Genomic DNA, 27,150 nt, shown 5'->3' on the forward strand with positions numbered 1-27,150 from the left:
CAATCTAAGGACTAAAAGTCCTTCTAGGACAACAGGGCTCCCAGGTAGATGCTATTTTCCTTGACTTCCGGAAGGCGTTCGATACAGTTCCGCACTGTCGCCTGATAAACAAAGTAAGAGCCTACGGAATATCAGACCAGCTCTGTGGCTGGATTGAAGAGTTTTTAGCAAACAGAACACAGCATGTTGTTATCAATGGAGAGACGTCTACAGACGTTAAAGTAACCTTTGCGTGCCACAGGGGAGTGTTTTGGGACCATTGCTTTTCACAATATATATTTGACCTAGTAGATAGTGTCGGAAGTTCCATGCGGCTTTTCGCGGATGATATATACAGAGAAGTTGCAGCATTAGAAAATTGTAGCGAAATGCAGGAAGATCTGCAGCGGATGGGCACTTGGTGCAGGGAGTGGCAACTGACCCTTAACATAGACAAATGTATTGCGAATACATAGAAACAAGGATCCTTTATTGTATGATTATATGATAACGGAACAAACACTGGTATCAGTTACTTCTGTAAAATATCTGGGAGTATGCGTGCGGAACGATTTGAAGTGGAATGATCATATAAAATTAATTGTTGGTAAGGTGGGTGCCAGGTTGAGATTCATTAGGAGAGTCCTTAGAAAATGTAGTCCATCAACAAAGGAGGTGGCTTACAAAACACTCGTTCGATCTATATTTGAGTATAGCTCATCAGTGCGGGATCCGTACCAGATCGGGTTGACGGAGGAGATAGAGAACATCCAAAGAAGAGCGGCGCGTTTCGTCACAGGGTTATTTGGTAACCGTGATAGCGTTAAGGAGATGTTTAGCAAACTCAAGTGGCAGACTCTCTAAGAGAGGCGCTCTGCATCGCGGTGTAGCTTGCTCGCCAGGTTTCGAGAGGGTGCGTTTCTGGATGAGGTATCGAATATATTGCTTCCCCCACTTATACCTCCCGAGGAGATCACGAATGTAAAATTAGAGAGATTCGAGCGCGCACGGAGTCTTTCAGACAGTCGTTATTCCCGCGAACCATACGCGACTGGAACAGAAAAGGGAGGTAATGACAGTGGCACGTAAAGTGCCCTCCGCCACACACCGTTGGTTGGCTTGCGGAGTATAAATGTAGGTGTAGATGTAGATGAAGTTTTATGACATGACAGGACACAGGCCATAGCAGGTTACATACTGGCAATCTAAAATCAGTACTTGCTATCAAATAATTCCATTGGGGGAAGAAGAATCTGTTTGGCCAGTCAAACCCGGAACGAGTTTCGCAGAACGTCAAGCCTTTCTGTTGAACACGCTTCTGCTAAGCCGCATCTGAGACAGAGAAGCGTCTGCTGCAAAATGGCCCAAGGCTCTGGTCGGGACCGCAAGGGCTGGGGATCGAGATGCAGAGCCACTGCTGAAACACCGATCGATTCAAGCGGTCACTGCTGGCTGGCTGATGGATGCGGCGTGAAGCTCATTGGCCACAGACTGTGTAGTAAGCAAAGGCACTAATATTTCAGAGTAGTGGGTCTGCTTCACACAAAGTAACACCTAACGGCGAAGGGAATGATCGCGGGAGTGATATTAATAGAATGATTATATTATTGTCAACTGTTTCGGTTCAAACACTTCAGAGTAAGGTCTTAAAACACTGAATTATAGCAACCATTAATTAACGTGGGGCCTAAAGAGGTATCAGTTTTGTACAGATAAAAACAATTATTGCGTACATTACCTACATTTCTGAAACTGCATTTATCTAATTAATTTATTTTTATTGCTTGCAAATACTGCAACCTATTTTAATGTTTATAATTGACAAATCAAACATACGTTACTTACATAGTGTCCCAGTTTCGTTAGGACTATCGCTATGAAAAATAAAAATCATGGATTATGTTCACAAATTCACTGTATTTATTCGAAACAGTTTCCCCCTGAATCAGCACTCAGTTACAATCATTTTAAAAGCGTTTTCAAACAGACGTTGTAGTCCTTTATCGGAATAGCATTTAGTACCGCAGTAAAATTTTCTTGAATGTCCTGAGTTGCGTCGCAATTGTGTCCTTTAATTGCCAACTTCAACTCGGGATCAACCAGGGGTCATCTGGGGTCAAAACTGACCAATACGGCGATCCAGGACTGTGATGATGCAGGACTGCTATCGATTTACTGGCCAAAAATTCGCTCACAGTCTTCGGTGTGGGGGCTGGGACGTTGTCATGGAGTAGCGACCTGGAAACTGCCTCTAGATTTTTGGGTCGAATTCGATGAATTCTCGTCTGCAGACGATAGAGCACTTAAAATACTTGTTACCTCTCTGCTCCACAGTCATTTTCCGAGAAGAGTCGATACATATTGCTATATTCTTTGACGTCCTACACGGCTGTTGTTGAAAGCTCAAGGAAATTGACGCGACAGCTCGCCACGAAATAGTATTGTATTTTGGAATTTCACACAAGCACTTGTAGCCGCCCTTCGCCGATGTGCTGTCGTCGGCTTCTCTAACGTTAGCTATTGATGTTGTAATCTACTGTATATGTCCGAAATTTAATTATATCTAAACATCAGATGGAGCAGCCACAAACGCCTTCACTGTAACGGCGACTAAACTTCGGGTTTTCATAATAATACTTAATGTTGACTTTTTGCGCAGTTGCTGCGTTACCGAAAACAAGATAATTAATAACGTCTTTGGATGTTAGTTATTATTTAAGCTTCCTATTTCCGACGTTACTACTTATCCGCACTGTTTCTATCCGAATGGAAATGAAATGTTAAATAGCTTTTAAGTAAAAATTTACACTTCGTAATGTTTCGTAATCTAACCTTCCGTCATCGAGAGATACAGTTTGCAGCTTTCCTTTGATTATCGTTGACTAATACGTACGCTACTGTGGAAATCACTTTAATTTTTTTATTAACAACATTTAATAAAAATTAAATGATCATGAATGAATGCGTTTTGTACATTGAGAAAAGGAGAGTTGATTCTACAATTACTCTCAGCAATTACGGCAACTAAAATGTCCGTGATTTTTATCGTTCGTCACTCAAAGATGTTATAGCAAGGACTGTGGTCCATTAATATACTTCGATATAGTTATTCAAACTTCGTACGCTTTTACCTTCACAAAGCTAAGTGTCCAGTTCCGTTCTTATATTCAATTTAGCGTCCCTTCATATAGTCCACAGATCCAATAAGTCCCAATATGTAATTGTGTTTAATGCAGAGCACTGCTTTCTCTCGCGCACACAATTCCTCGGATATTCTTATTCCTTGACCTTACCGCAAAGGTCTTTGTAGACCTCAGTATAAGTTTCGTCATAAGTCTGTCTCGTATAAATTAACTATAGTCACGTTTTTGCAGTTTAACAGAAGTTCCCTGATCCCTTCCGTGGAATATCACACGGAAATACCAGCTATATCGCACGCCGCAGCTACCTAGACTTACTCAGAGCGCAGAAAACTATAGAATTAACAATACCCGCGCATAGTTTATGTAGTCGAATTTGGAAACAAAAGTATCCAGGCTGAACTCTCTTTGATTTCCCTGAGGATCTACTTTGCTGCGGACGTTATTCTGATGTGAGATTATATATCGATAATTTAATTAAAAACTTTTTCAGTGCTATTAATTATTACCGATATTATCGATCACCTCTCCCCTATATGGGAATAAGCCTGACATTATTCGTTCTCAATTAAAAGCGCAGTTACACAGTCCTAACGAAATGGGATACAATGTGTAGTTTCCCAAGAAAAACTGTACAATGCACTGATAAGCCTAAACAATACGAACACTAGCTACCACGAGATTGAAATCTGACTCTTAGCACAGCAGGCAAGCGATGGTGTAAGAAAAATATAGAAGTGAACCAGAGACGTATCGGAAATCATTCTAGCTGCGATACAGTCTGTAAGTGGGGATATGCACTGACATCATCGACTTTGACACAAGCGAGATTATAACAGCTCAGCGCCTGGGAACGAACATGTCGGAAGGAGTGGAGGTGATCGGCTGTTAACGTGCTGTTGTTGTGAGCATCTATGGAAAGTATCTGAAGAAAGGTGATGATGATTGGTTTGTAGGGCGCTCAACTGCGCGGTTATCAGCACCTGTACAAATTCCCAATCTTTACTCAGTCCAGTCTCGCCGCTTTCATTAATGGTGATGAAATGATGAGGACAACACAAACACGGAGTCCATGGGCGGAGACAATTCCCATTCCGGGCGGGAATCGAACCCGGGACCCCGTGATCGAGGGGCAGCAACGCTGTGAAGGAAGATGAAGTCACTAGTGGACGTCAAGATGTTGGACATGCACTCCTTATCTAATACCGTGGATATAGGAGGCACAAATATTTCGGAGCACATCGCTCAACACATATTATAGAACGTGGGGTTCCGTAGCAGCCGATATCTGCATGTTTCCTTTGAGCCAAGGATATCGTCAGTTTCGACTGCAATGGGCAGGATCATCGGGACTGGATGGTGGATCAATGGAGACGTGCCATCTAACTCGACGAATCACGTTTATCGTTAGATCAGGGTGATAAAGGGTAGATGATTATGGCCCAGCACATGGATCGAAGCTGTCGACTGTTACCCAGTGTTACTGAGCACATTTATGGCGTATGACTGAAGGACGTTAAACCACGATTAGGTGTCAACATGTTGGACGTCCCCGTCTCATTACAGAACATGCGTATTGGAAGCTTGTTCCCTCAGGGTGTGCACACGAAGAAAAAAACTTATCTGCGGAACAGAAGCCAGCGACAGGCGGCTTGAGCCTCCGCCAACAAGATTCCCTTTTTATCTACTGGCACAGCACAGTGGCAGTGCCTGCGTGGAAACTGGAAGGCGCGAGAAATTATTTGTGAGAGTCGACGTCACGTCAGCGGTCGACGGCACGTTGCTCTGTCAAAATCGAGGCACGAGGCCTCAAACGATTTTACAGAAACCACACAATAAAAAAATATATTTTCGTTACATGTACCTTTACATCTCAGAGTAATGCTGAGTGCATATTGGTCATAGTTATTGTTATATTTCGGCGGCCGCGGTGGCCGTGCGGTTCTAGGCGCTCCAGTCCGGAGCCGCGCTGCTGTTACGGTCGCAGGTTCGAATCCTGCCTCGGGCATGGATGTGTGTGATGTCCTTAGGTTAGTTAGGTTTAAGTAGTTCTAAGTTCTAGGGGACTGATGACCACAGTAGTTGAGTCCCATAGTGCTCAGAGCCATTTGAACCATTTTTTTGTTATATTTCGCATTTAACCAACACAATGCGCAAAATTCTAGAAGTTTTCAGTGAAAAATAGGGGTCTCTAAGATTCTGTGCTTGGTGGACATTAGATTATACGTTTCTGTTTATGAAATTTTTCTTTAAAGTAGGGAGGAGATCTACATGCATCTCTAAAGTCAATAAAAATGATTTTATGTAGTGCACTTGTGTGCGCTAATGATACAATGAGAATGGGATATTCATAACGTCTACTGTATCTCCTAAAAGGTTCGAGATACCAAAATCAGGTTTGCGAAATTATGGCATTGGCCATATAGTTAATACACGAAATTTTCTTCTCTGTGGTAATACAGCAGTAGATACAGTTTTCTTTTCCTTTTTTTCAATGCAGTACTATAATGTTTTAGGATGCATTGACATCTAGTGAAAAGACAATCCAGTGTCTGGAAAATAAATATGAAACTTCTTCACTTATGTTTTTGCGAACTCACACAATCAGTTTTGCTATGAGTTACTGACATCTCAGGTCGTCAGTTGTTTGTTTAATGAGACATTCTGTGTCAGGAGTCCATCATAATACCACAGCTGCACATTACGGTAGTAAGTAAGTTTCTGCTAATTATAATGTGTAACATTTAACAGCCGTTTCTAAAAACGGAATAATGCAACGATTGTTCTGTCATGTCACTGTTGTTCTCAAATAATCACACGTTTTGCGCAAGAACTGCTGCAACTGGTGTATAGCACCTAAGAAGACAGACACCTTGTCACTCCCAGCCAAGGTTACGAAATTAAAAGAAAAATGCAACTAGATGTGAAATCAAACTTTAAAACTCCAGCATTCCAACGCAAAATTCAACGCACCACATCTAGTGTGGAGCACAATTTCACACTATTGTATACATGTAATTACAGCGTTGGCAAATTGCCTTTCTTTGATGTACACAAGTATCTTTTCTACGAAAAATATTCATTGGACGAAATTTTGTTAGACGTTTTTGTGCTACGTATATACTGTCAGTAGTGTGCGATTGTTTGTGTGTGTGTGTGTGTGTGTAACCCTGAAGCTGTGCATAGATCCACGTCCACCTGTTCCATAATTTTTAACTTTTTGTGTTTGAGTGTGACAGTGAACGCAGATACAGCTGATCTGTAATTTCTAACTGTTTCAGATATCCATTGGAAGGTCAGTGGGCACTGTACTCCGAGAAATACTCAAGCTACGAGGAAGCGTCCAAGTACCCAGGCGGGGTCTTGAGGATTTCCCAGCTGTACCCTGTGAGTATGGCTTCAACAGTTCACATTCCAAGCAGTACCAAGTCGGAATGGGAGACTGAAAAGTGGAAGGGATACACAGAAGGAGAGAAACTTTATGCGAAGTTATGGAAAGGGTGGACAATTTGATACAGCGAGATGAATTTGACAGATCACTGAAAGATCTAAATCGAAACAACCCACAGAGAGTCGATAACAATCCCTTAGAATTGTTAAGATCATTTGGAGAACCAACTATGACATAGCTGTCCCTCCTGGCATGAAAATTAATTCCCATGAGACCAGTAAAATACCCACAGTCACCAAGAAGAATGTAAAATTCCCAGTACTAAAGTAGGCAGATGCTGACAACTGTAATTCTCAGCAGATTCTCAGATTAACAAATTATGGTTGCAAAATACTAAGACCAATTAACTACGGAAGAATGTAACATATGCCAGAAGATCAGTTTGGGTTCTGAAGAAATGTAGTACGACATGAGGCAGTTATAACCCTATGATTTATCCTAAGAGATGTGTTAAAATGGGAAACACAAATTTAAAGCACTTGTTTTATCCTGTTGCAGTTTATACTGCAACACCCAGCAGTTATTACGTCCCATACAAGATTTCTCTTTTGAAAATTAGGAACGCCCACAACAGGGTGACATTTATTGAAGTATATGAAAACAAAAACCTAAAATTAGTTACAAACTATGGCATGCACACACTTTATTCAACACCCAAACGTCGATACGGATATTCGGATTTAGGTTATAACGTGTTCGATATGTTTGCCATCATTGGCGATGATGTGGCGCAGATGGGTTAGCGAAATTCTGCTGAAATGCCGGAACATCGATGCTGTCGACAACCTCCCGAAAGGCTGTTTTCATCTCAGTAATGGTTTTGGGGTTATTTCTGTACACCTTGCCTTTAAAATAGCCCAGAAAAAGGAGTCGCGTGTGTTCAGATCCGGAGAATATGCCGGCCAATCGAGGCCCATTCCAGTGGCCTCTTATATCCCAGAGCCAGAATGCGGTCCCCAAAGTGCTCCTCCATGACATCAAACACTCTCCTGCTTCAATGGGATCGAGCTCCGTCTTGCATGAACCACATATTGTCGAAATCAGGGTCACTTTGGACAATGGGGATGAAATCATCTTACAAAACCTTTCACGTACCGTTCGGTAGCCACCGTGCCATCAAGGAATAACGCACTGATTGTGGTGTCACCGCCAGACACCACACTTGCTAGGTGGTAGCCTTTAAATCGGCCGCAGTCCGTTAGTATACGTCGGACCCGCATGTCGCCACTATCAGTGATTGCAGACCGAGCGCTGCCACACGGCAGGTCTAGAGAGCCTTCCTAGCACTCGCCCCAGTTGTACAACCGACTTGCTAACGATGGTTCACTGACAAAATACGCTCTCATTTGCCGAGACGATAGTTAGCATAGCCTTCAGCTACGTCATTTGCTACGACCTAGCAAGGCGCCATTACCAGTTACTATTGAGATTATGAATAATGTACCGTCAAGAGCGACGTTCACCATTTATGGATTAAAGTTAAGTATTCCACCAGCTACGTCCGTTTTTCTAAAGTCTAATTTTCTTGTCCTGTTCCAGACCTCACGCCAGCTTGCGTGGGTTAAAATGCGTGCCTTTCGGCTTCCTCTAGTACCCGGTGTTGGCTCTCCTGCCAACCCACAACACTGATTATCACGTGACTGGATACTGCACACCACACAGTTACACGTTGAGAGTGCAGAGACTTCCCGATCGCGAAATTGGTATTCTCAAACCCCCAAATGCGCCAATTCTGCTTATTTGCGAACCCATCCAAATGAAAATTGCTGACATCAACAAGGCGCATGCGCATGCGCATACTAATTCCCATTACTCCAAATGGCCAACCGTGCAGTTTGGACGTCCAAACGGAAACCGTTCAGAAGTTATGACGATTTTATGTCATATAGTTCAGTAATTCTCACGTTTTTAATTAGTACCTGGTGGTTATAAATAAAGTGCAACTACTCACTGAGATCCAGTGTCAGCTTTAATTAGAGCGAATCTTGGTAGATGTTCTAATGCGTTGATACGACACTGATTTACACAGCAAAATATTAGTTCCAATTTTGGCCAACGAGTGCATATCTAGCGTTGTGAATGCAAGAAAGGATGTTTCCACATGTAATGGATTAGGAACTGGGCGTGCGCAGAAAAGGTAAAAAAAATGAGAAAGGCATAACGTTGATTCTCTTACGAACGGCTGCTTACAGAGATTGTTCATTATGAGCACCGGAGACGTTGACGAGATTGTGCATCTGTGAAACTGATCAACAGTTGCTTGCAGCAGTTTAGGTGGAATATAAGCAACGTGTTCCTACATACTGACCTATAGATAACGTAGACACCGAAAGTGTCGCTGGTAAAAGCGTTCGTTTACATGTTCAAATGGCTCTGAGCACCATGGGACTTAACATTTGAGGTCATCAGTACCCTAGAACTTAGAACTTCTTTAACCTAACTAATCTAAGGACAGCACATACATCCATGCCCGAGGCAGGATTTGAACCGGCGACCGTAGCGATTGCGCGGTTCCAGACTGAAGCGCCTAGAACCACTCGGCCACACCAGCCGGCCGTTTACATGTCCCCAGAGCCAAATGTCACGTAGATTCAGATCAAGTCATATACACTGAAGAGCCAAAGAAATTGGTACACCTGCCTAATATCGTGTAGGTCCCCAGCGAGCACTAGGAGGCGATGCATCACGAAGTAACATGGACTGGAATAATGTCTGAAGTAGTACTGGAGGCAACAGACATCATGAATCCTGCAGAGCTCTCCATAAATCCGTAAGAGTGCGCGGGGGCGCAGATCTCTTCTGAACAGCACGTTGCAAGGCATCACAGATATTTAATAATATTTTCACAATGCGGGGCGACAGTCATAGTATAATTCTGCCAAGTCAGTACCACCATTAGACTGTTGTTTATTTACAATGTTACATATACACTTACACAATCATGATTTCGGCTTCAAAGTGCCATTATCAAATGTTTTCTGAAAGAAGGTTAGGCAATAACAGTAAAGTACATAACACGTGATATAGCCGTAAAACAATCCATATTTGTAATGCTTCCTTACAAGTATTATAAATTACCTGGGATGGCATACTGTAGTATTAAAATACGCTATTAGAAACATTGTCTAAGAGTCGATATTTCTGGCATAGCCTACTGCTTTGTTCCATTACTGTGTGCACCATCTTGACTGAATGACAGTTGGCTAAGTGTCAAATTGTCTTGGTCAAAAAAATTCCTGTTACAAGCACGCAACCTTTCTTAATCTTTGGAGTCAGTGTCCGGTAGGATAGGAAAGGTTAGGAGCAATTTATTTTCTTTGGTAGTTGTTACATCTTTGCAGTACCTGTTTATCTTAGTATACGATGAAGTTGCCTGCTCATAAACATAAACAGTAACAAATCTCTCAATGATATTCACTGCATCATAAATATAGAAGCCCAACTAGGCATTGACGTTCTTTAAAGTACATTTCAGTAGGTAAATATACAGATTTATACGTGAAATTAACACATAGCCAATTCTAAATTGTGTAATTTTGCCTGAATTCAGAATTAACACAATACAGAGCAATTACTTATTCTACTCACTCATTAATTAACCAATGAAGTTTGAAGCGATATTTATGATGTACGTATCATCAGGCATGTAAATCCTGTTATATGTGTTGGAACATTACTTAGGAATACGTGCAAATAATACAGGTATATGAAACAGGTCATGTACATAAAAGCATTTAAGTAAATAAAAGTATAAAAAGATTTCATCTTAAACAGCACATTTAAATTTAACGTAATATAAAAGTAGGGATATCCATCCGCATTACAAATATGGATTGTTATACGGTTATATCACTTGTTATGTATTTCACTGTTATTGTCTAACCTGCTTTCAGAAAACCCTTGATAATGGCACTTTGAAGCCGAAATCATGATTGTGTAAGTGTAAATGTAACACTGTAAATAAACATCAGTCTAATGGCGGTACTTACTTTAAAGAAACATCACAGATATCCTCAATAATTTCCATGTCTGGTGTGTTTGGTGGCCAGTGGAAATATTTAAACTTAAAAGAGGGTTCCTAGAGCCACTCTGTAGCAATTCTGGACGTGTAGGGTGTCGCATAATCCTGCTGGAATTGCCAAGTTAGTCGGAATGCACAATGGACATGAATGGATGCAGGTGATAGGACAGGATGCTTATGTACGTGTCACCTGTCAGAGTCTTATCTAGAGTCCCATATCATTCCAACTGCACACGCCCCACACCATTACGGAGCCTCCACCAGCTTCAACAATCCCCTGCTGACATGCAGAGTCCATGGATTCATGATGTTGTCTCCACACCTGAACACACCCATCCGCTCGCTATAATTTGAAACGAAGCGTCCAACCAGGCAACATATTTCCAGTCATCAACAGTCAAATGTCGGCGTTGACGGGTCCAGGCGAGGCGTAAAGCTTTGTGTCGGGCTGTCATCAAGTGTACATGAGTCGGCCTTCTGGTTTCATTGAATGTTAACACGCTGACACTTGTTGATGTTCCAGCACTGAAATCTGCAGCAGTTTGCGGAAGGTTTGCACTTCTGTCACGTTGAACGATTCTCTTCAGTCGTCATTGGTTCCATTCTTGCAGGATCTGTTTCCAGACGCAGCGATGTCGGAGGTCTGATGTTTTAGCTGATTCCTGATACTCACGGTACACTCGTGAAATGATCGTACGGGAAAATCCCCACTTATCGCTACCTCGGAGTTGCTGTGTCCCATCGCTCGAGGGGCTACTATAACACCACTTTAAAATTCATTTAAATTTTGATAACCCGCCATTGTAGCAGCAGTAACCGATCTAACAAGTGTGCCAGACACTTGTTGTCATATAGGCGTTGCCGACCGCAGCGCCGTATTCTGCCTATTTGCATAGCTTTGCATTTGAATACGGATGGCTATACCAGTTTCTTTGGCGCTTCAGTGTATAAAGTGGTTATACTACGTCGTGGTGAGCCACACAACACCATAGTGTCACAAAACACTTAATCAGGTCGTGGAGCAGCTGCGTTCTCGAAGATCTCGAGGAGAACTTACCTTCCGTGTTCTGAAAGTCACTTATTAATGCAAAGAGCGGCTTACCTCTGAGTGTTAGTTACTGCAAATATTCATAGTTTTAGTCTTGACTGTAATTTTCAGCAACTGATGACTGACAAATTTATCCCGAAAAAAGAAAAAAAGGAAAAAGGGAACAAGTATTCAGTTTAGTTACTTCCAGATAATGCATTTTTGCAAGGCCTTATCGTTGTACACATCTATTACACTACGGAACTATTATTTAATTTAAGTGAATTTATGAATGGTATGAATTTGGAGTAAAGGTATAACATTTTATTAACCTTGCAGTTGTTATTGTGCCTCAGAAATACAGACGTTTTACACAGACCGCACTGATTAATTTTAGATGAGACACGTACTGCCTGCTGCCACAGCCAAATGAAGAACAGTTGTGCAACATACATTTGAAAATCATGTAAGAAGCAGAATCTGTTTGGCGAATGAAAACACGACTTACTAAACCCGATCGCGAAATACTTGCAGTTCAGGAACAGAATGGGAATGTCGCACTGAATCGCATTCGCGAGAGCCACTCTGCCGCAAATTCAGCAATTGAGCTGGACAAATCTTCAGAAACCGAATTGGCTCGCCCCGCATTCGGTTAAGCAAAAGTGTTACCTTTTATCCAGAATAGTTACGTTAGTGGAGATTTATTTCAATAAAATACCTGACACATACAAACCATTTCTGCTTGCACATACATATAGCTGTGTCTCTCTCTCTCTCTCTTCCTCAGCACGTATAAATGCAACCAGTTTCAGTAGCACACGATTTCACACCATAACGTCATAAAGTTGTTCTCTCCTGCAGGTACGAAGAGAGTAGGAAGAAGCGATAGCTTTGTTCTCCTTAGAAACTTGCGAAGCATGCCCACCGTCTGTCCGCCTTCATATCCTCTTGGCTTAGACAGCAGAGATATTAGTGGAGCAGTAGTTGATCAGTGGGCTCAGAGTTAAGGGCCCAAAGCACAGACGTACTAAAAGTAACTACACGACGCACTGGCGCTAGTGTATCTCTACCATATTGAAGGCGCCATTTGCAGGGCGATGCACTTGACGTCCATAACGACTCTGGGAGCCTACTGTTAGGAAAAAGTGTGAAAATGAAGTCGCTAGCTCAAGTCATGTTGGAGATTGCAATCATTGACGTACAAATAATTCGAAGGAAAATACGATAAAATTGTGGAAAGGAAGGTAGATAAAATTATGATATACAAAAGTGAATTTGAAAAATAATCTCAAAAGACAGAAGTGTTATGAGTGCCACGAAATATGAAACAAGAACCGAAACTGCAAAACTAAATGAATGATACAATAGTCTCACTGTCTGAGACTTCAGAAGTTTCACGCAACAATCCTGAATCGGTAATTTGATGCATTTTCGCCCCTACTTGTAAGAATGAGCCCTACATTCTTCAGTATATATTAACTGCTTCCCGTCTTTCCATGGAGATATAATACAGAAAACTGGCAAATTTCATTCATTTAAGACAGACTCAGCGGGGATTGTTAAGTAAACAGCCTTTCATTTTGTTTAGTGCTTTTCCTTTCGTTTTCTCTCATACCCTTTAAATAATACCCCAGTATTCATATTCGTCCCTGCAAATGGCAGTCTTCAATTCGGGAACAGTTTCCTCGTTTCTCCGCTATGGAGTGCTGGCGGCTTAAGTAAAGGTTGCTAGCAGATAATCGATACGAAATAAACTGACTTATGAAAGCTGGCAAATATATAAATATAACACGCAACTTTCCCTACATTTAGAAACAGCTTTTGGATAGATAAAATACAGACAAAATAGGATGATTTATTTACGAGAAAGAGCTTAACAAACTGAGCAAGTCAATAACGTGTTGGCCAACTTCTGGTCCTAACGCAAGCAATTATTCCGCTTGGCACTGATTGACGGAGTTGCTCGATGTCCTCCTGAGAAATATTGGGCCAAATTCTGCACAGTTAGCTAGTTGGATTGTAAAAATCCTGAGCTGATTGGAGGGCCCTGCCCATTATGCTACAAACCTTCTCAATTGGAAAGAGATCCGGCTACCTTGCTGGCCAACGTACAGTTCGGTAAGCACAAAGACAAGTAGCAGAAATACTCGCCGTGTGCGGGCGGGTGCCGCATTGCTGAAATGTAAGACCAGGGTGTCTTGCCGTGAAGGGCAATAAAACGGGCTGTGTGAGATAGTCGAATTACCGCTGTGATGAAAGGGTGCCGCGGCTTACAACCAGAAATGGAATGGGACCCCAGACCATTACCTCTGGTGGTCGGGCCGGACGGTGGGTGACGTCACATTGTTATCCCGCCGCTGTCCAGGTCGTCCAAGATAAGGCTTCGCTGGTCAGCGGTGCTCAATTCGGAGTGAGACTCATGACCGAAGACACTTATGCTCCGGTCAATGAGATTACAGGTCTGGAGACGCCCTGGACTGCCGTAGGATACCATTGTGACTGTCACCCGCCATATGGTCCGACAACCAGGAAGGTTGGTCTGGGGCGCCTCTTCTTTTCATAGCAGGACCCGTCTGTTTGTCATCAGCGGCACCCTTACAGCACAGAGGTTCGTCGACAAAATATTCTGTGCCTCGTTCTGTTGCCATTCATGGCAAGCTACCCTGGGCTTACATTTCAGCAAGATAACACTCCCCCCCTCCCTCCCAAATCCCCGCCCACCGCACCACCCCTCGCTGGACACCAGGAGCGTTCTGCTGCTTGTGTTTGTGCTTCCAAACTTGGGCTAACAAAATCGCCATATCTCTCCCCAGTTCAGAACGTCTGTAGCGTTATGGGTAGGGACGTCTAGCCATCTCGGGGTTTTGACGATCTAACACGCCAATTGAGCTGAACTTGGTTCGGTATCCCTCAGGAGGAAATCCAACCACTCTGTCAAGCAATCCCAAGCCGAATAATTACTTTCATATGAGTCCGAGGTGGCCTAAAGCGTTATCGACTTGCTCAGTTTGTGGAGCTCTTTCTCCTGAATGAATCGTCGAATTTTTCTGAAACTGTAATAATTTGTCTTTACAACTACAACACATTCACCGAATTTGATCCCATTCGGATAATTCCTTCGTGGTACGGTCCTTTTTTTTTCTTTTGCATAGAACGTATAAGCATTTTTAGTAACTGCAAAGACGGATTCGAAATACCTAAAGTAGTAACACAGCAATTACGGACACCATGACCGCATTAATGAAGAATATTGTGCTTTATTCTTGTGCCATTTTGTTACAGGGACAGGAAGACGTAACTTATGTATCACGTTGTTACACGAGCAAGAACAGGAAAATCAGTATTCCCTGTACATATAGCATTGTGTGCTACGTTGTTGCAGGTACAAGAGGAAGACAACCCGTCGCTGGCTCCGATCGTGCGAGCCCTGCCCCAAGTTGTGAATCCTGGACAGACCACACAGCCGGACGAGGAACTCACCTACGACGAGATCTTCTCCGGCTACCCCGTCGACGACTACTACTATTACAACGGCAGCTTCACCACTCCGCCCTGCACGGAGACCGTCATGTGGTTCGTCTATCCCCCTCTGAATGGCGTCTCCGAATCGCAGGTAACACTGGCCATTCAGCGCTCTAGCATTACTGATTCAAATGAGACCTGTTTGGTTTATGTTGCTGCTCCGCTATCAGATTTCGCCGTACACTGGACATTATTACACGCGGGAACGAGCGACATAACACAGTAGTTAACACAATGGAAATGTGATCTGCTTCTACAGTCGCTGGTCTCATTGTGCCAGTAACCAGCGAAGCGAGAAGCGCCAATTGATACAGATGAACAGACAACAGAGATCTGAACGCTCGTTTTGAGGGTCCTTCCGATTGCGATTCCATCCCAAAAACTGCACCTCTGGCTCGGCACGCACAAAACCAGGAGACATCTTAAGGAGAGACTCTACCCAATAATTTAACTTTCCTTCTACTTTGCCAATTGAACCGCTCTTTAAAATCGTGTATATCATATAAAGATGTAGCAATTCCCAAGCTTAGAATTCCAGGCTTCATTGGTTTTTTAGTTCCCAATTTTTAATGTGACTTTTAACGCTTTGTTTGAAAGTCAAATTTTTGTATTCAGTCTTCAATTTTTACATTTTAGTTTCTTTAGGTACATTCACCACACATTGTTCAGCAATTCTATGCATTCATCTTACGAGAAAAAATTCAGCATTTTTCCTAAATTTCAAACTTAAATTTTCTTTAATTATCAGTCCGTAAATGTGATAATGAAACTGGCAAACTATAGTGTCGCTAATACTAATGCATAGAAGCATACAAATACCTCAAGACCACTTCCTACAAAAATATCGTTGAGATTGGTTAATATTTATGTTTAAAAAGTTGGCACTGAACGTAGAAAAACAAACTTATGGCACAATGGATTCTAAATTTTACTAAAACATGAATGCTAGTAGAAGACACATGTTGTTGTTGTTGTGGTCTTCAGTCCTGAGACTGGCTTGATGTAGCTCTCCATGCTACTCTATCCTGTGCAAGCTTCTTCATCTCCCAGTACCTACTGCAGCCTACATCCTTCTGAATCTGCATAGTGTATTCATCTCTTTGTCTCCCTCTAGGATTTTTACCCTCCACGCTGTCCTCCAATACTAAATTGGTGATCCCTCGATGTCTCGGAACATGTCCTACCAACCGATCCCTTCTTCTAGTCAAGTTGTGCCACAAGCTCCTCTTCTCCCCAATTCTATTCAATACCTACTCATTAGTTATGTGATCTACCCATCTAATCTTCAGTATTCTTGTGTAGCACCACATTTCGAAAGCTTCTATTTCTCTTCTTGTCTAAACTATTTATCGTCCACGTTTCACTTCGATACAAGGCTACACTCCATACAAATACTTTCAGAAACGACTTCCTGACATTTAAATCTGTACTCGAAGTTAACAAATTTTTCTTCTTTAGAAACGCTTTCCTTGCCATTGCCAGTCTACATTTTATATCCTCTCTACTTCGACCATCATCAGTTATTTTGCTCCCCAAATAGCAAAACTCCTTTACTACTTTAAGTGTCTCATTTCGTAATCTAATTCCCTCAGCATCACTCGACTTAACTCGACTACATTCCATTATCCTCGTTTTGCTTTTGTTGATGTTCATCTTATACCCTGCTTTCAAGACACTTCATACCCATTACAATTGACCAGCACCACACGTTTTCCCTTCCTTCTCACGTAAGGCTTCTTCTTGTTGTAATTCCAAGACCAAGGTAGACTTTTTCTTGTATCCTTTCTTCTACATGCAGCATATTGAGGACTGCTTGTTCAGTCGGTCTTTAGATAAGGAGATCTTCTTCAGGGAAGTGATAAAGTGCATATTGAACTACGAAACAGTTTTAAGACCCAAGATGACACTGTACAAACTTGCATTTCGATTTTGTGTCTTGCCAGCAGTGCATCTTGCCAGTAGTGCATCAGACGCAAGTCTCTGATGGGCAGGTACTGTCTTGGCCACTTTGGTAGCTGCCATTGTGGCATGGCCCTTTCGCGCAGTTCATATTTTTCTTAGACGTACATGCAATTCCCAATTTTGGGATGTAAGAGTAAACACTCCAAAGAAGTGAAATAGCCATTAGAATTGCTTTGAAAAAAACTGAAGTTTCAGGGTGGAGTCTTCATTTAAGCGATGGGCCCATGTTGTTGACATCGAGTTTTCCAGAAACAGTGTTGCATCAGGCCCGCTGTAGACACAAGGTTGCTAACTTCCACTTGTGCTACCTCATTACCCAGCACTTTCCAGGCTTGTCAACAGTATTCAAACAGGTAATCACCACTACAGCAAGGGAGAAATAACAACGTTCAGCCTCGCTCACACCAAACGCCGTGAAAGAGACAATCGTTGATGTTGTTTACATCAAAAGTTTCATGGAACCTTCCATCGCGGGGACAGTGGAGGGAGACAAGCACGCTTCAGATAGTTCCGGGATGGTCTCGGAAATGTGTCATGTGGGACTGGTCGCTGTCCCCAGCTCAGAAGAAGGTGGACAAGGAGATCCTGGCCCATAAAACAACATTTTTTATACTATGGTGTAGTACTGTATTGGGGCCGAATAGGTCTCTTCAAAAAAGTCATACAATCGGTGAAATATGACTTTGTTACTCAAATTGATCAATTGACGCTATTAGAATTTATTTCCATCATCAGATATCCAATTACACAGAATGTCGCAGGATACGACAGGCTTTGGTGGTCTCTATATGGAACTTAAGATGACCGACATGAGCACTGTGTCACCTTTTATTACAATTACATCTAGTGCACTAGGATATGTGATGATGGAAATAAATCCGAAACGTGTCAAGTGAGCTATTTGAGTGATAAAGTCATTTATCAATAGCTGTATGACTTCTTTGAAGCTCCAATGCATTGCTGTTGTTGTGGTCTTGAGTCCAAAGACTGGCGTGATGCAGCTCTCAATGCTACTCTATCCTGTGCAGGCGTCTTCGTCTCCGACTAATTACTGCAACCTGCGTCCTTCTGAATCTGCTTACTGTATTCATCTCCTGGTCTCCCTTTACGATTTTCATTTCCCACGCTTCCGTCAGTACTAAATCGGTGACCCTTGATGCCTCAGAATGTGTACTACCAATCGATGCCTTCTTCTACTCATGCTGAACCACAAATTTCTCTTCTCCCCAATTTTGTTCAGTACCTCCTCATCATACGAATGCATTGTTTCGTGGCGATATTTACTGATAAAATTTCTCGGGCTTCCAGCGGAATTCTCCTCACCATTGACAATGGCCGAGGAGAAATTGGCCGAAAGCTCGTGTATTTTAAACCACTGGACGCGGCTGGAAGCCCGAGAAAATTTTATCCCCTCCTCATTAGTTACATGATCTACCCATTTAGTCTTCAGTATTCTTCTGCAGCACCACATCTCAAAAGCTTCTATTCTCTCATTGTCACACTTAAATCTATAGTCGATGTTAACAAACCTCTCTTGCTCAGGAACGCCTTTCTTGCCATTGCCATCTACTTTTTACAGCCTCTCTACTTCGACCACCATGAGTTATTTTGCTTCCCAAATAGCAAAGCTCATTTCCTAATCTAATTCTCTCAGCATCACCCCGTTTAATTCGACTACATTCCATTATCCTCGTTTTGCTTTTGTTGATGTTCATCTTATATCCTCCTTTCAAGACACTGCCCAATCCGTACACCTGCTCTTCCGATGCACGAAATTTCGTGTTCCAACTACATATATATTGCTGACAGCTCCAGATGAATGGTGGGGGGAGGGGAGGGGAAAGAAGAGGGAAGAGGGGCCAGGGAGAAGAAGGTTTTAAGAGTGGCATGCGAAGAACACAGTTGTCATATTTAATCTGAAAATGTCACAGAACAACAGTCTATTGGAACAAATTTACATCTCTGGTAGTCTGACAGATAATGTTACATATACATCTAGTTACGCTCGTACCCTATTATCCTCTGTGCACTTGAATATCTGTTGTTGTGAATGGAAATAGACTTTATCTTAGACTATTTAGCGTCATCTCTTTTGGAATTTTTCTTTTATTCATCCTCAATGTCATCATAAGAGCTAGGATCCTACTCAAGAGTTGTTCTGCCAATGGTACGCCTATAAAATAATTATCTTTAGTAACATTTCCGGCTGCACCAGTAATATTGCTTCGAAGGTTCTTCACTGTGGTAAGGTCTAAATATTGCAGAGGTGACTCGTCTGGTTGTCCTCCTTCATATACAGTCCCATCAATGGTACAACTTTCCACGCTCATTTGACATATTATATTGTACAAATCCACAACAGCTCGTAAATGGAACTAGTTGTCTTCCGACTGTAAAATTAATTTTGAGTCTCATTTCATTCCTGCACTGTCCCATAATTAATTCCCATTCATACAATACAGCAGCAAGCTTATCGGTTTGTAACTTAGCATCTCTTGTACCTACGAAAACTAATGAATCCTCTTAATGCCTCTAACCGACTCATGGACATGGTAGCCCTATATGACGAATTGCAAAACTTTCTCAAAAAAGTTCCCTGATTGTAAAATGTCAGGCCTTACCTTCTCGACTACGACACAAAATTTCCCAGAAGGATTACACTTCTTCTCCAGTTAAGTCATACCAGTTTATCATTTTGGTACACACACTATTCTTGCCTCTAAGTTTGTGCAGCTCACAATTTTATCCACAGTGCCTAAAGGATCCTAAATATCTTTGAGTGTGTGAGCGACTATACCCTTCGCTGGTCCTGGTATAAATTTCACTAGATTGCGTGCAGACATTTTATGTTGCACTAGAGGGCTTTTACTCCATTTGGAACAACAAGTATGTTGGTAGTTTCACAGATTATTTTTCTAAAGGCACTATTATGTTCATCACCATCTCCATCACCTCCACCACCACCACTATTTTGCTCTTCATCTAAAGAGTTGCATGCCGCTGCCTGACAAAGAACTTCACGGATTTCATCCGAAGCAGTACTTAAATCTGGAAGGAAATCGTCATCCTTAGCTCTACACCGAGTAACAACTGACTTAAGATTTGGGCTTCAAAAACATATGCTGTCTTCTCTCCTGCTTGGTTTTTTAGATGTAGATTCAGGCATTCTATCTGAATAAGAATAATATGAATAAATAATGCCTCTTCTCCTATGGACTGTAGGAATATAACTGCTGTTGATGTTTTCTTTCGTGTTTCAAATGAGTGAGTATCGAATGTCAATCACATTTCTACACTGCTTCACACACTGGAAACTACCTAGCTCAATATTTTGCTCTCTTACACAACAGAGTAGTAAGCTGTCTGACAGTTAATTAAGCTGCAAGTTATAACAATGTTTTTTCTGCAGTCACAAAAATGAGTATGTGTTCCAATAAAATATTCTCTGAATTCCAACGAAATGTAATTGATTACAGCCCAATCTGATTTAACGACACCACAACGTGAACCAGTGGGTCCATCGGACACAGGTTAAGTAAAAGTGTTGTTATATGTGAGCTCAGAAAATACACTGAGGTGACAAAGGTCATGGCGTACCTGCTAATATAGTGTCAGATCTCCTTTGGCACAGCCCAGGCCGCATCTCGACGTGGTATGGGCTCAACAAGTCCCCAGCATAAATATAGCCATTCTGTCTCTACAGGGTGGAGAAACATTGTGTGGTGAAATTTTAACCCTGGGTAGCGGATGCCAGTAGGAATCAAAATTAGGTCTACAACGCATAATTTTTAAACTACGGAAACTTGGCATCAAGCGCCCTGATTAGCCGCGGGATTGTCCTGTTGCCCGATGCTCTGGACAACGCATGGCCGCAAATGCTCTGCCTGCCGGAGATCACGATGTATCCAAGGAGGACCGCACGCTCAATCGTAGCGCTCCAGCCTTCCACTCTAGGGGCCTGGGAGCGAATCTGCCCGGGTCCCGACACATCCATTGTAGTTCCATGATAAGACGTGCCGGGAACAAACCAGTCAACTCCTCTTTTACAAATTTTGTCCGCCCTGAAAAGGGCGTTTTGTGAAGCTAGAATAATGTTTACTTAAAGCAGGTGCTCGAACTGGCGACCCTCTGCCGCGACACAAGCTTGGTAACGTCAAACGGTGTTTTGCCGAACTCTTTCAGAGATTCCTGGCATTGAACTGATGTGATTGACACATGTTGGATGCGATCCATTAATTCCTCTTCGTTCCTTGGTGGTTCACGTCCGGGTGGGTGGACTAGAACCTTGAAGAATCGCCACAGGAAAAAGTCTGGTGGCGTTAGGTCCGTGATCGTTCTACGAGCACCTCTGCCAACTAGCCGGCCGTCTAAGAGTTCAGTTAATATCTGGGCACAACACGACTGTTACGTGCGGGAGCACCATCATGCTGCAACCGCAAGCGTAGCCATATGTCCAGGGGAACATCTTCCAGCAGGCCAGGTAGAGTTTCTTGCAAAAAGTGAAGGTAATTTGCTCCGATAAGTCGAGGAGGTAGACGGACCGCTCCAATCAGATGGTCACGCACAACGCCTGCCCAAATGTTAAACGAAAATCGTTCCTGGTGTCCGTGAACGTATGTGACGTGATGTTTTCATCTTGCCGAGTAATGAACGTTTCGAGTGTTGTGAAGGCCATCTCGATGGAAGGTGCACTTGTCGGTAAACATCACAATGGCGGGGAAGTCGGATCTCGCGCAACACGTAGCAGAAACCACTGGCAAAACCTTAGCCTGTGTTCATAGTCCACCACAAGATTTAGGCCTCGGGCAGGGTGGAAATTGAATAGATGTTGCCCGTCGTCCTTGAAAACCTCCCAGACTAACCGATGAGCTCTTGAATACTTGTCGTAGGTGCTTCCTCGTAGTGCTCGACGTCTCTTCAAATGTAGCATGCCGTCGTGTTCGAGGTCTTCCAGCATCACCATGACATCCCGCTAACGATCCTTTTTCGCCAAGTCGCCGGTGAATTGCTGTAAACGTTTACGGGTGTGGGTGGCGTCTTATTGGGTACCGTTCCTCATACAACCGTCGAGCTTCATGCGCATTACCGTCGGCTGGTCCATAAACAAAAACCATATCTCGTTGTTCTTCAAACGAATATACTGTTCCGCCATGCTTACTGTATGAGTAAATCACAGGTGACGTATTTGTGCTCCGAAACGAAACTTATGTGTGAATGCCTCTGGCTTGAGGCGGGGACTAACAGCAAGACTTATTCGACACGTGTGCGTATCACGTGGCGGCAGTAACAGAGCGAGGGACGTTTGTATGTGGGAACCGACAACAATAGCGCTGCCCCTCAACCGGCAAACGGCAATAGGGTGATCCCATGGACAATCGGAGCGCGTGGTGCCAAGTTTCCTTAGTTTAAAAATGGTCCGTTGTCGACCTATGCGACATTAGTAACTCTGGTTCGTACTGACATCAGCTATCCAGGGTTAAAATTTCGTGACACAATTTTTCTCCACCATGTATACTCGTCCGTAAATAAGTATGCGCTGCCGGTGCAGGATTTTGTGCATGAACTGACCTCTCGATTATGTCCCATAAATTTCCGATGGGATTCATGTCGGGCTATCTCGGTGGGCAAATCATTCACTCGAACTGTCCAGAATGTTCTTCAAACCAATCCCAAACAATTGTGGCCCATGGCTTGGCCATTCTCAACCAAAAATTCCATATTTTCTTGGGAACATAAAGTCCATGGATGGCTGAAAATGAGATGGCCTAACATGACCAGAACCCAGTCCATTTCATGTAAACGCAGCCCATACCATTATGGAGTCATAACCAGCTTGCACAGTGCCTTGTTGACAACTAAGGTCCATGACTCCGTGAGGTGTGCGCCCCATTCGAACTTTTCCATCAACTCTTAACAACTTATGCCGGGACTCATTTTATCAGGCCACGGTCCATCTGATATGGTCACAGTCCCAGGAGAGCCGCTGCAGATGACGTCGTACTGTTAGCAAAGACACACGCCATGGTCGTCTGCTGCCACAGCCAATTAACACCAAATTTCGTAGCACTGTCCTAGCGAATACGTTCGTAGTACGTCCCTCAATGATTTCTGTAGTTATTTCACGTAGTGTTGCTGGTCTGTAAGCACTGACAATCCTGTACAAATGCCGCTGTTCTTGATCGTTAAATGAAAGCCATCGGCGATGAGAGGTAATGCCTGAAACATGGTATTCCCGGGATGCTCTTGACACTGTGGGTACAAGAATATTAGAATCATTAAAAATTCCCGAAGTGGACTGTCCCATGCGTCTAGCACCAACTATCATGCACTGTCCTACTGAATAGGTTCGTAGTGCGTCCCTCAATGGTTTCTGTAGTTATTTCACGCAGTGTTGCTGGTCTGTAAGCACTGACAATCCTATACAAATGCCGCTGTTCTTGATCGTTAAATGAAAGCCATCGGCGATGAGAGGTAATGCCTGAAACATGGTATTCCCGGGATGCTCTCGACACTGTGGATACAGGAGCATTAGAATCCTTAAAAATTCCCGAAGTGGACTGTCCCATGCGTCTAGCACCAACTACCATTCCGCGTTGAAAGTCTGTCAGTTCCCATCGTGCGGCCATAATCACGCCGTAAACCTTTTCACATGGATCACCTGAGTACAAATGACTCTTCAAATGGCTCTGAGCACTATGGGACTTAACATCTGAGGTCATCAGTCCCCTAGAATTTAGAACTACTTAAAGCTAACTAACCTAAGGACATCACACACATCCATGCCCGAGGCAGGATTCGAACCTGTGACCGTAGCAGTCCTGCGGTTCCGGACTGAAGCGCCTAGAACCGCTCGTGACAAATGACTGATCCGCTAGTGCATTGCTCTTTTATACCTTTTGTACGTGACTCTACCGTCATCTGTATATGTGCATACCGCTATTCCACGACTTCTGTCACATAAGTGTAAAAGTAACACTTGAAAGTATAAAACTAATTTCTAATAGTGTCTCTGATGTGTCATCGAATTTTGGATGAGAGCATACCTGATGGAGTGGGAGCTCAGATTTATGTCTTTCGAACAGCAGTTGAAAAGTTAAAGCTGTCTCTGCGTCCAATGGACCAACGGTATAAAAACTAGGGTAAATCATGCATTCTTCGAACTAGACGCACAATACGTAAAATTACGTTATGTACTGCCTTCCATGGTGTTACAAACTCAAGATCCAGCAGTGCAATCCGGGCAGTTCGTGCTTAATATTGAGTGTGGTGATAACCGGTGTCTTACGTGTCCACAGCTGGAGGTGTTCCGGACTCTCCAGTCGACAGACGGCCCCTTGGTGAACAACTTCCGCCACACGCAGCCGCTCAACGGCCGCAAGGTGATCCGGAGCAACAAAAGTTCCACGTGCCTCGGAGAGTGCGAGACGCGCAGCAAGTCAGCGCGGCGTCGCGCCGGCACTCGTCACCAGGCAACAAAGGCTGGTCGCGATAGCAAGCACGGCGCCTCCAAGCATCACGGCGCAGCCCGTCGCCGACAGCACTAGTCGCCCGCCTTCGGTGCCTGCTGCAAACAGCTGCTCCGGGATCCTCAGCATTACCAGCAGGAGCGTACTCACCAGACGCCAATCCCTACACTAAGAATAATATCTTGCATCTACAGGTAAACTGAAATAAAGTTCCACCAAATAAAACACTACAAGTACAAAATCGGATCTACTGAAAACTATTAACTCTAAGAAAACAAAGTACGAAATACGTAAAGGAACGTTTTCATTCAGCGAAACAGCCTCGCGAACAGTTTAGAGAGGCACATTTCGTGCAGCATTAAAGTCTTCCCCACTGTGCTACGAGAGCCTACTACTCGGCCATACAAACCCCATTCGGTCGATGGGTCCGTATCAGAATGCCTTGCTTCTCTCATTTTGCATAGTATCAAAGCCATTACTTGTTGCCCCCGAGACAGCCACCTCGGGGAAACCCTCCGAGTTCATAAAACCGACTCGCATATGTTGGACAGCAAAGAAAGAGCAGAACACAATCAGGCAAGAAGGGACGATGCGGGAATGGAACGATGATTCTTCAGCATCCCGTGTTACCTCTTTTGTTGTTTGTGTTTGGGGCGCTTAAGCATATATGCCAATTGCACTGTACCAACGCTGGAATCTAAAATTAAAAAATAAATAAGTAAAACGAATGCTGAATCTGTGAGGGCGCATGGGGATGCAACTTCTGAGATTACAAAAGACCACGTGGAAATGGCTGTGTCGCCCAAATGGACATTTTACCGTTTATGTGCCTCTTTCGCATATCGTTTCGCCATCCGTAAATGAAAACGGTTAAACAGCTGTCTCTCGAAATACCCTCGCACGTTTATTTCGCGAGCAGTTTCGTATAGTGTAAAGGTGCCTTAAGACATTCGGAAATATAGATTGTATAAATCTGAGGAGCGCACAAGGCAATTAATTTTATATTTTTCTATCGACCAGATTCCACAGCGCTAACAGGAGCTGTTATCACGTAACTAGATATCCTCCTTTTTTACGCTAAACTAGAATACAGTTACCGCTGCCAAAACAAAAATATTTGTCATTGGTTCACTCATAAAGACCTGCTGCAGAAGGATCAAATATGGATGCTTCATTATTTTGGAGCATTGTGAAACGTCACATTCATTGCAGCTGTCTGTGGCAATGTATTAGAATGCTCATTTTTGTAATTTCCACAGAATATTTGGTGAAACTTTTTTATGACTTCCGTACCACCCTCTCTTCGTATATCTGCACGTGTACAACAAAGAACTTTCGCATTCAAAAGCTGTTATTTTTCACAAAACTTACCTCAATCCTTTTCCTTCTTTGAGGTTTTCTCAACTATTATCACTACTTTACATGTGAGACTCACTGGAAAATTTTTGACAAATATTTTATCGACAACACAAAATTACAAGGAAATAAATGTCGGAAGCAAGTTAAAAGATACAGATTTGTGAGCCTCATAAATGTGCTAAGAACAACAGTAATGAAGTTTATTCATTGAAGAGCCAAAGAAACTGGTACACCTGCTTAATATCGTGTAGGGCCCCCGCAAGCATGCATAAGTACCGCAACACGACCTGACATGGACTCCACGAATGTCTGAAGTAGTGCTGGAGGCAACAGACATCATGAATCCTGCAGGGCTGTCCATAAATCTGTAAGAGTACAGCGGCTGGAGATCTCTCTTGAACAGCACATTGCAAGGCATCCCAGATATACAGTCTGGGGAGTTTGCTCGAAATCGAAAGTGTTTAAACTCAAAAGAATGTTCGTGGAGCCACTCTATAGCAATTCTCGACGTGTGGGGTGTCGCATTGTCCTGCTGGAATTGGCCAAGCTCGTTGGAATGGACATGAATGGATGCAGGTGATCAGACAGGTTGCTTACGTACGTGTCAACTGTCAGAATCATATCAGGGGTCCCATATCACTCCAACTGCACACGCCCCACACCATTAACAGAGCCTCCACCAGCTTAAACAGTCTTCTGCTGACAAGCAGGGTCCATGGATTCATGCGGTTGTCTCCATACCCATACACGACCATCCGCTCCATACAACTTGAAACGAGACTCGTCCGACCAGACAACATGTTTCCAGTCACCAACAGACCAATATCAGTGTTAACGGGCCAAGGCGAGGCGTAAAGCTTTGTGTCGTGCAGTCATCAAGGTACACGAGTGAGCCTTCGGCTCTGAAAGCCCATAACGATGATGTTTCGTTGAATGGTTCTCACCATGACACTTGTTGATTGCCCAGTATTGAAATCTGGAGCAATTTTCGGAAGGGTTGCACTTCTGTCACGTTGAAAGGTTCTCTTCAGTCACGGTTTGTGCCGTTCTTGCAGAATCTTTTTGCGGCCGGAGCGATGTCGGGGATTTGATGTTTTACTGGATTCCTGATATTCACGGTACACCACATTCAAACTCACTCAACCTGCCATTGTAGAAGCGGTAACCGATCTAACAACAGCGCTAGACACTTGTTGTCTAATATAGGCGTTGTCGCAGCACCG

At 43.2% G+C, this 27,150-nt stretch overlaps 1 protein-coding gene across 1 annotated transcript in view; it reads left to right on the forward strand.

Annotated features, from left to right (window-relative positions):
* LOC126230333 (carbonic anhydrase-like) overlaps positions 1-25,902 on the forward strand; it is a 68,001-nt gene extending 42,099 nt beyond the window's left edge. The window contains exons 6-8 of the mRNA XM_049942391.1: positions 6,401-6,506; positions 15,001-15,231; positions 24,398-25,902. Coding sequence (XP_049798348.1) covers positions 6,401-6,506; positions 15,001-15,231; positions 24,398-24,646 — 586 coding nt within the window. The 3' untranslated portion in view covers positions 24,647-25,902. The remainder of the gene's footprint in view (positions 1-6,400; positions 6,507-15,000; positions 15,232-24,397) is intronic.
* Positions 25,903-27,150: the final 1,248 nt, after the last annotated feature.

The sequence above is a fragment of the Schistocerca nitens genome, unplaced genomic scaffold (genome assembly GCF_023898315.1).
Source record: "Schistocerca nitens isolate TAMUIC-IGC-003100 unplaced genomic scaffold, iqSchNite1.1 HiC_scaffold_380, whole genome shotgun sequence".
Lineage (NCBI taxonomy): Eukaryota > Metazoa > Arthropoda > Insecta > Orthoptera > Acrididae > Schistocerca > Schistocerca nitens.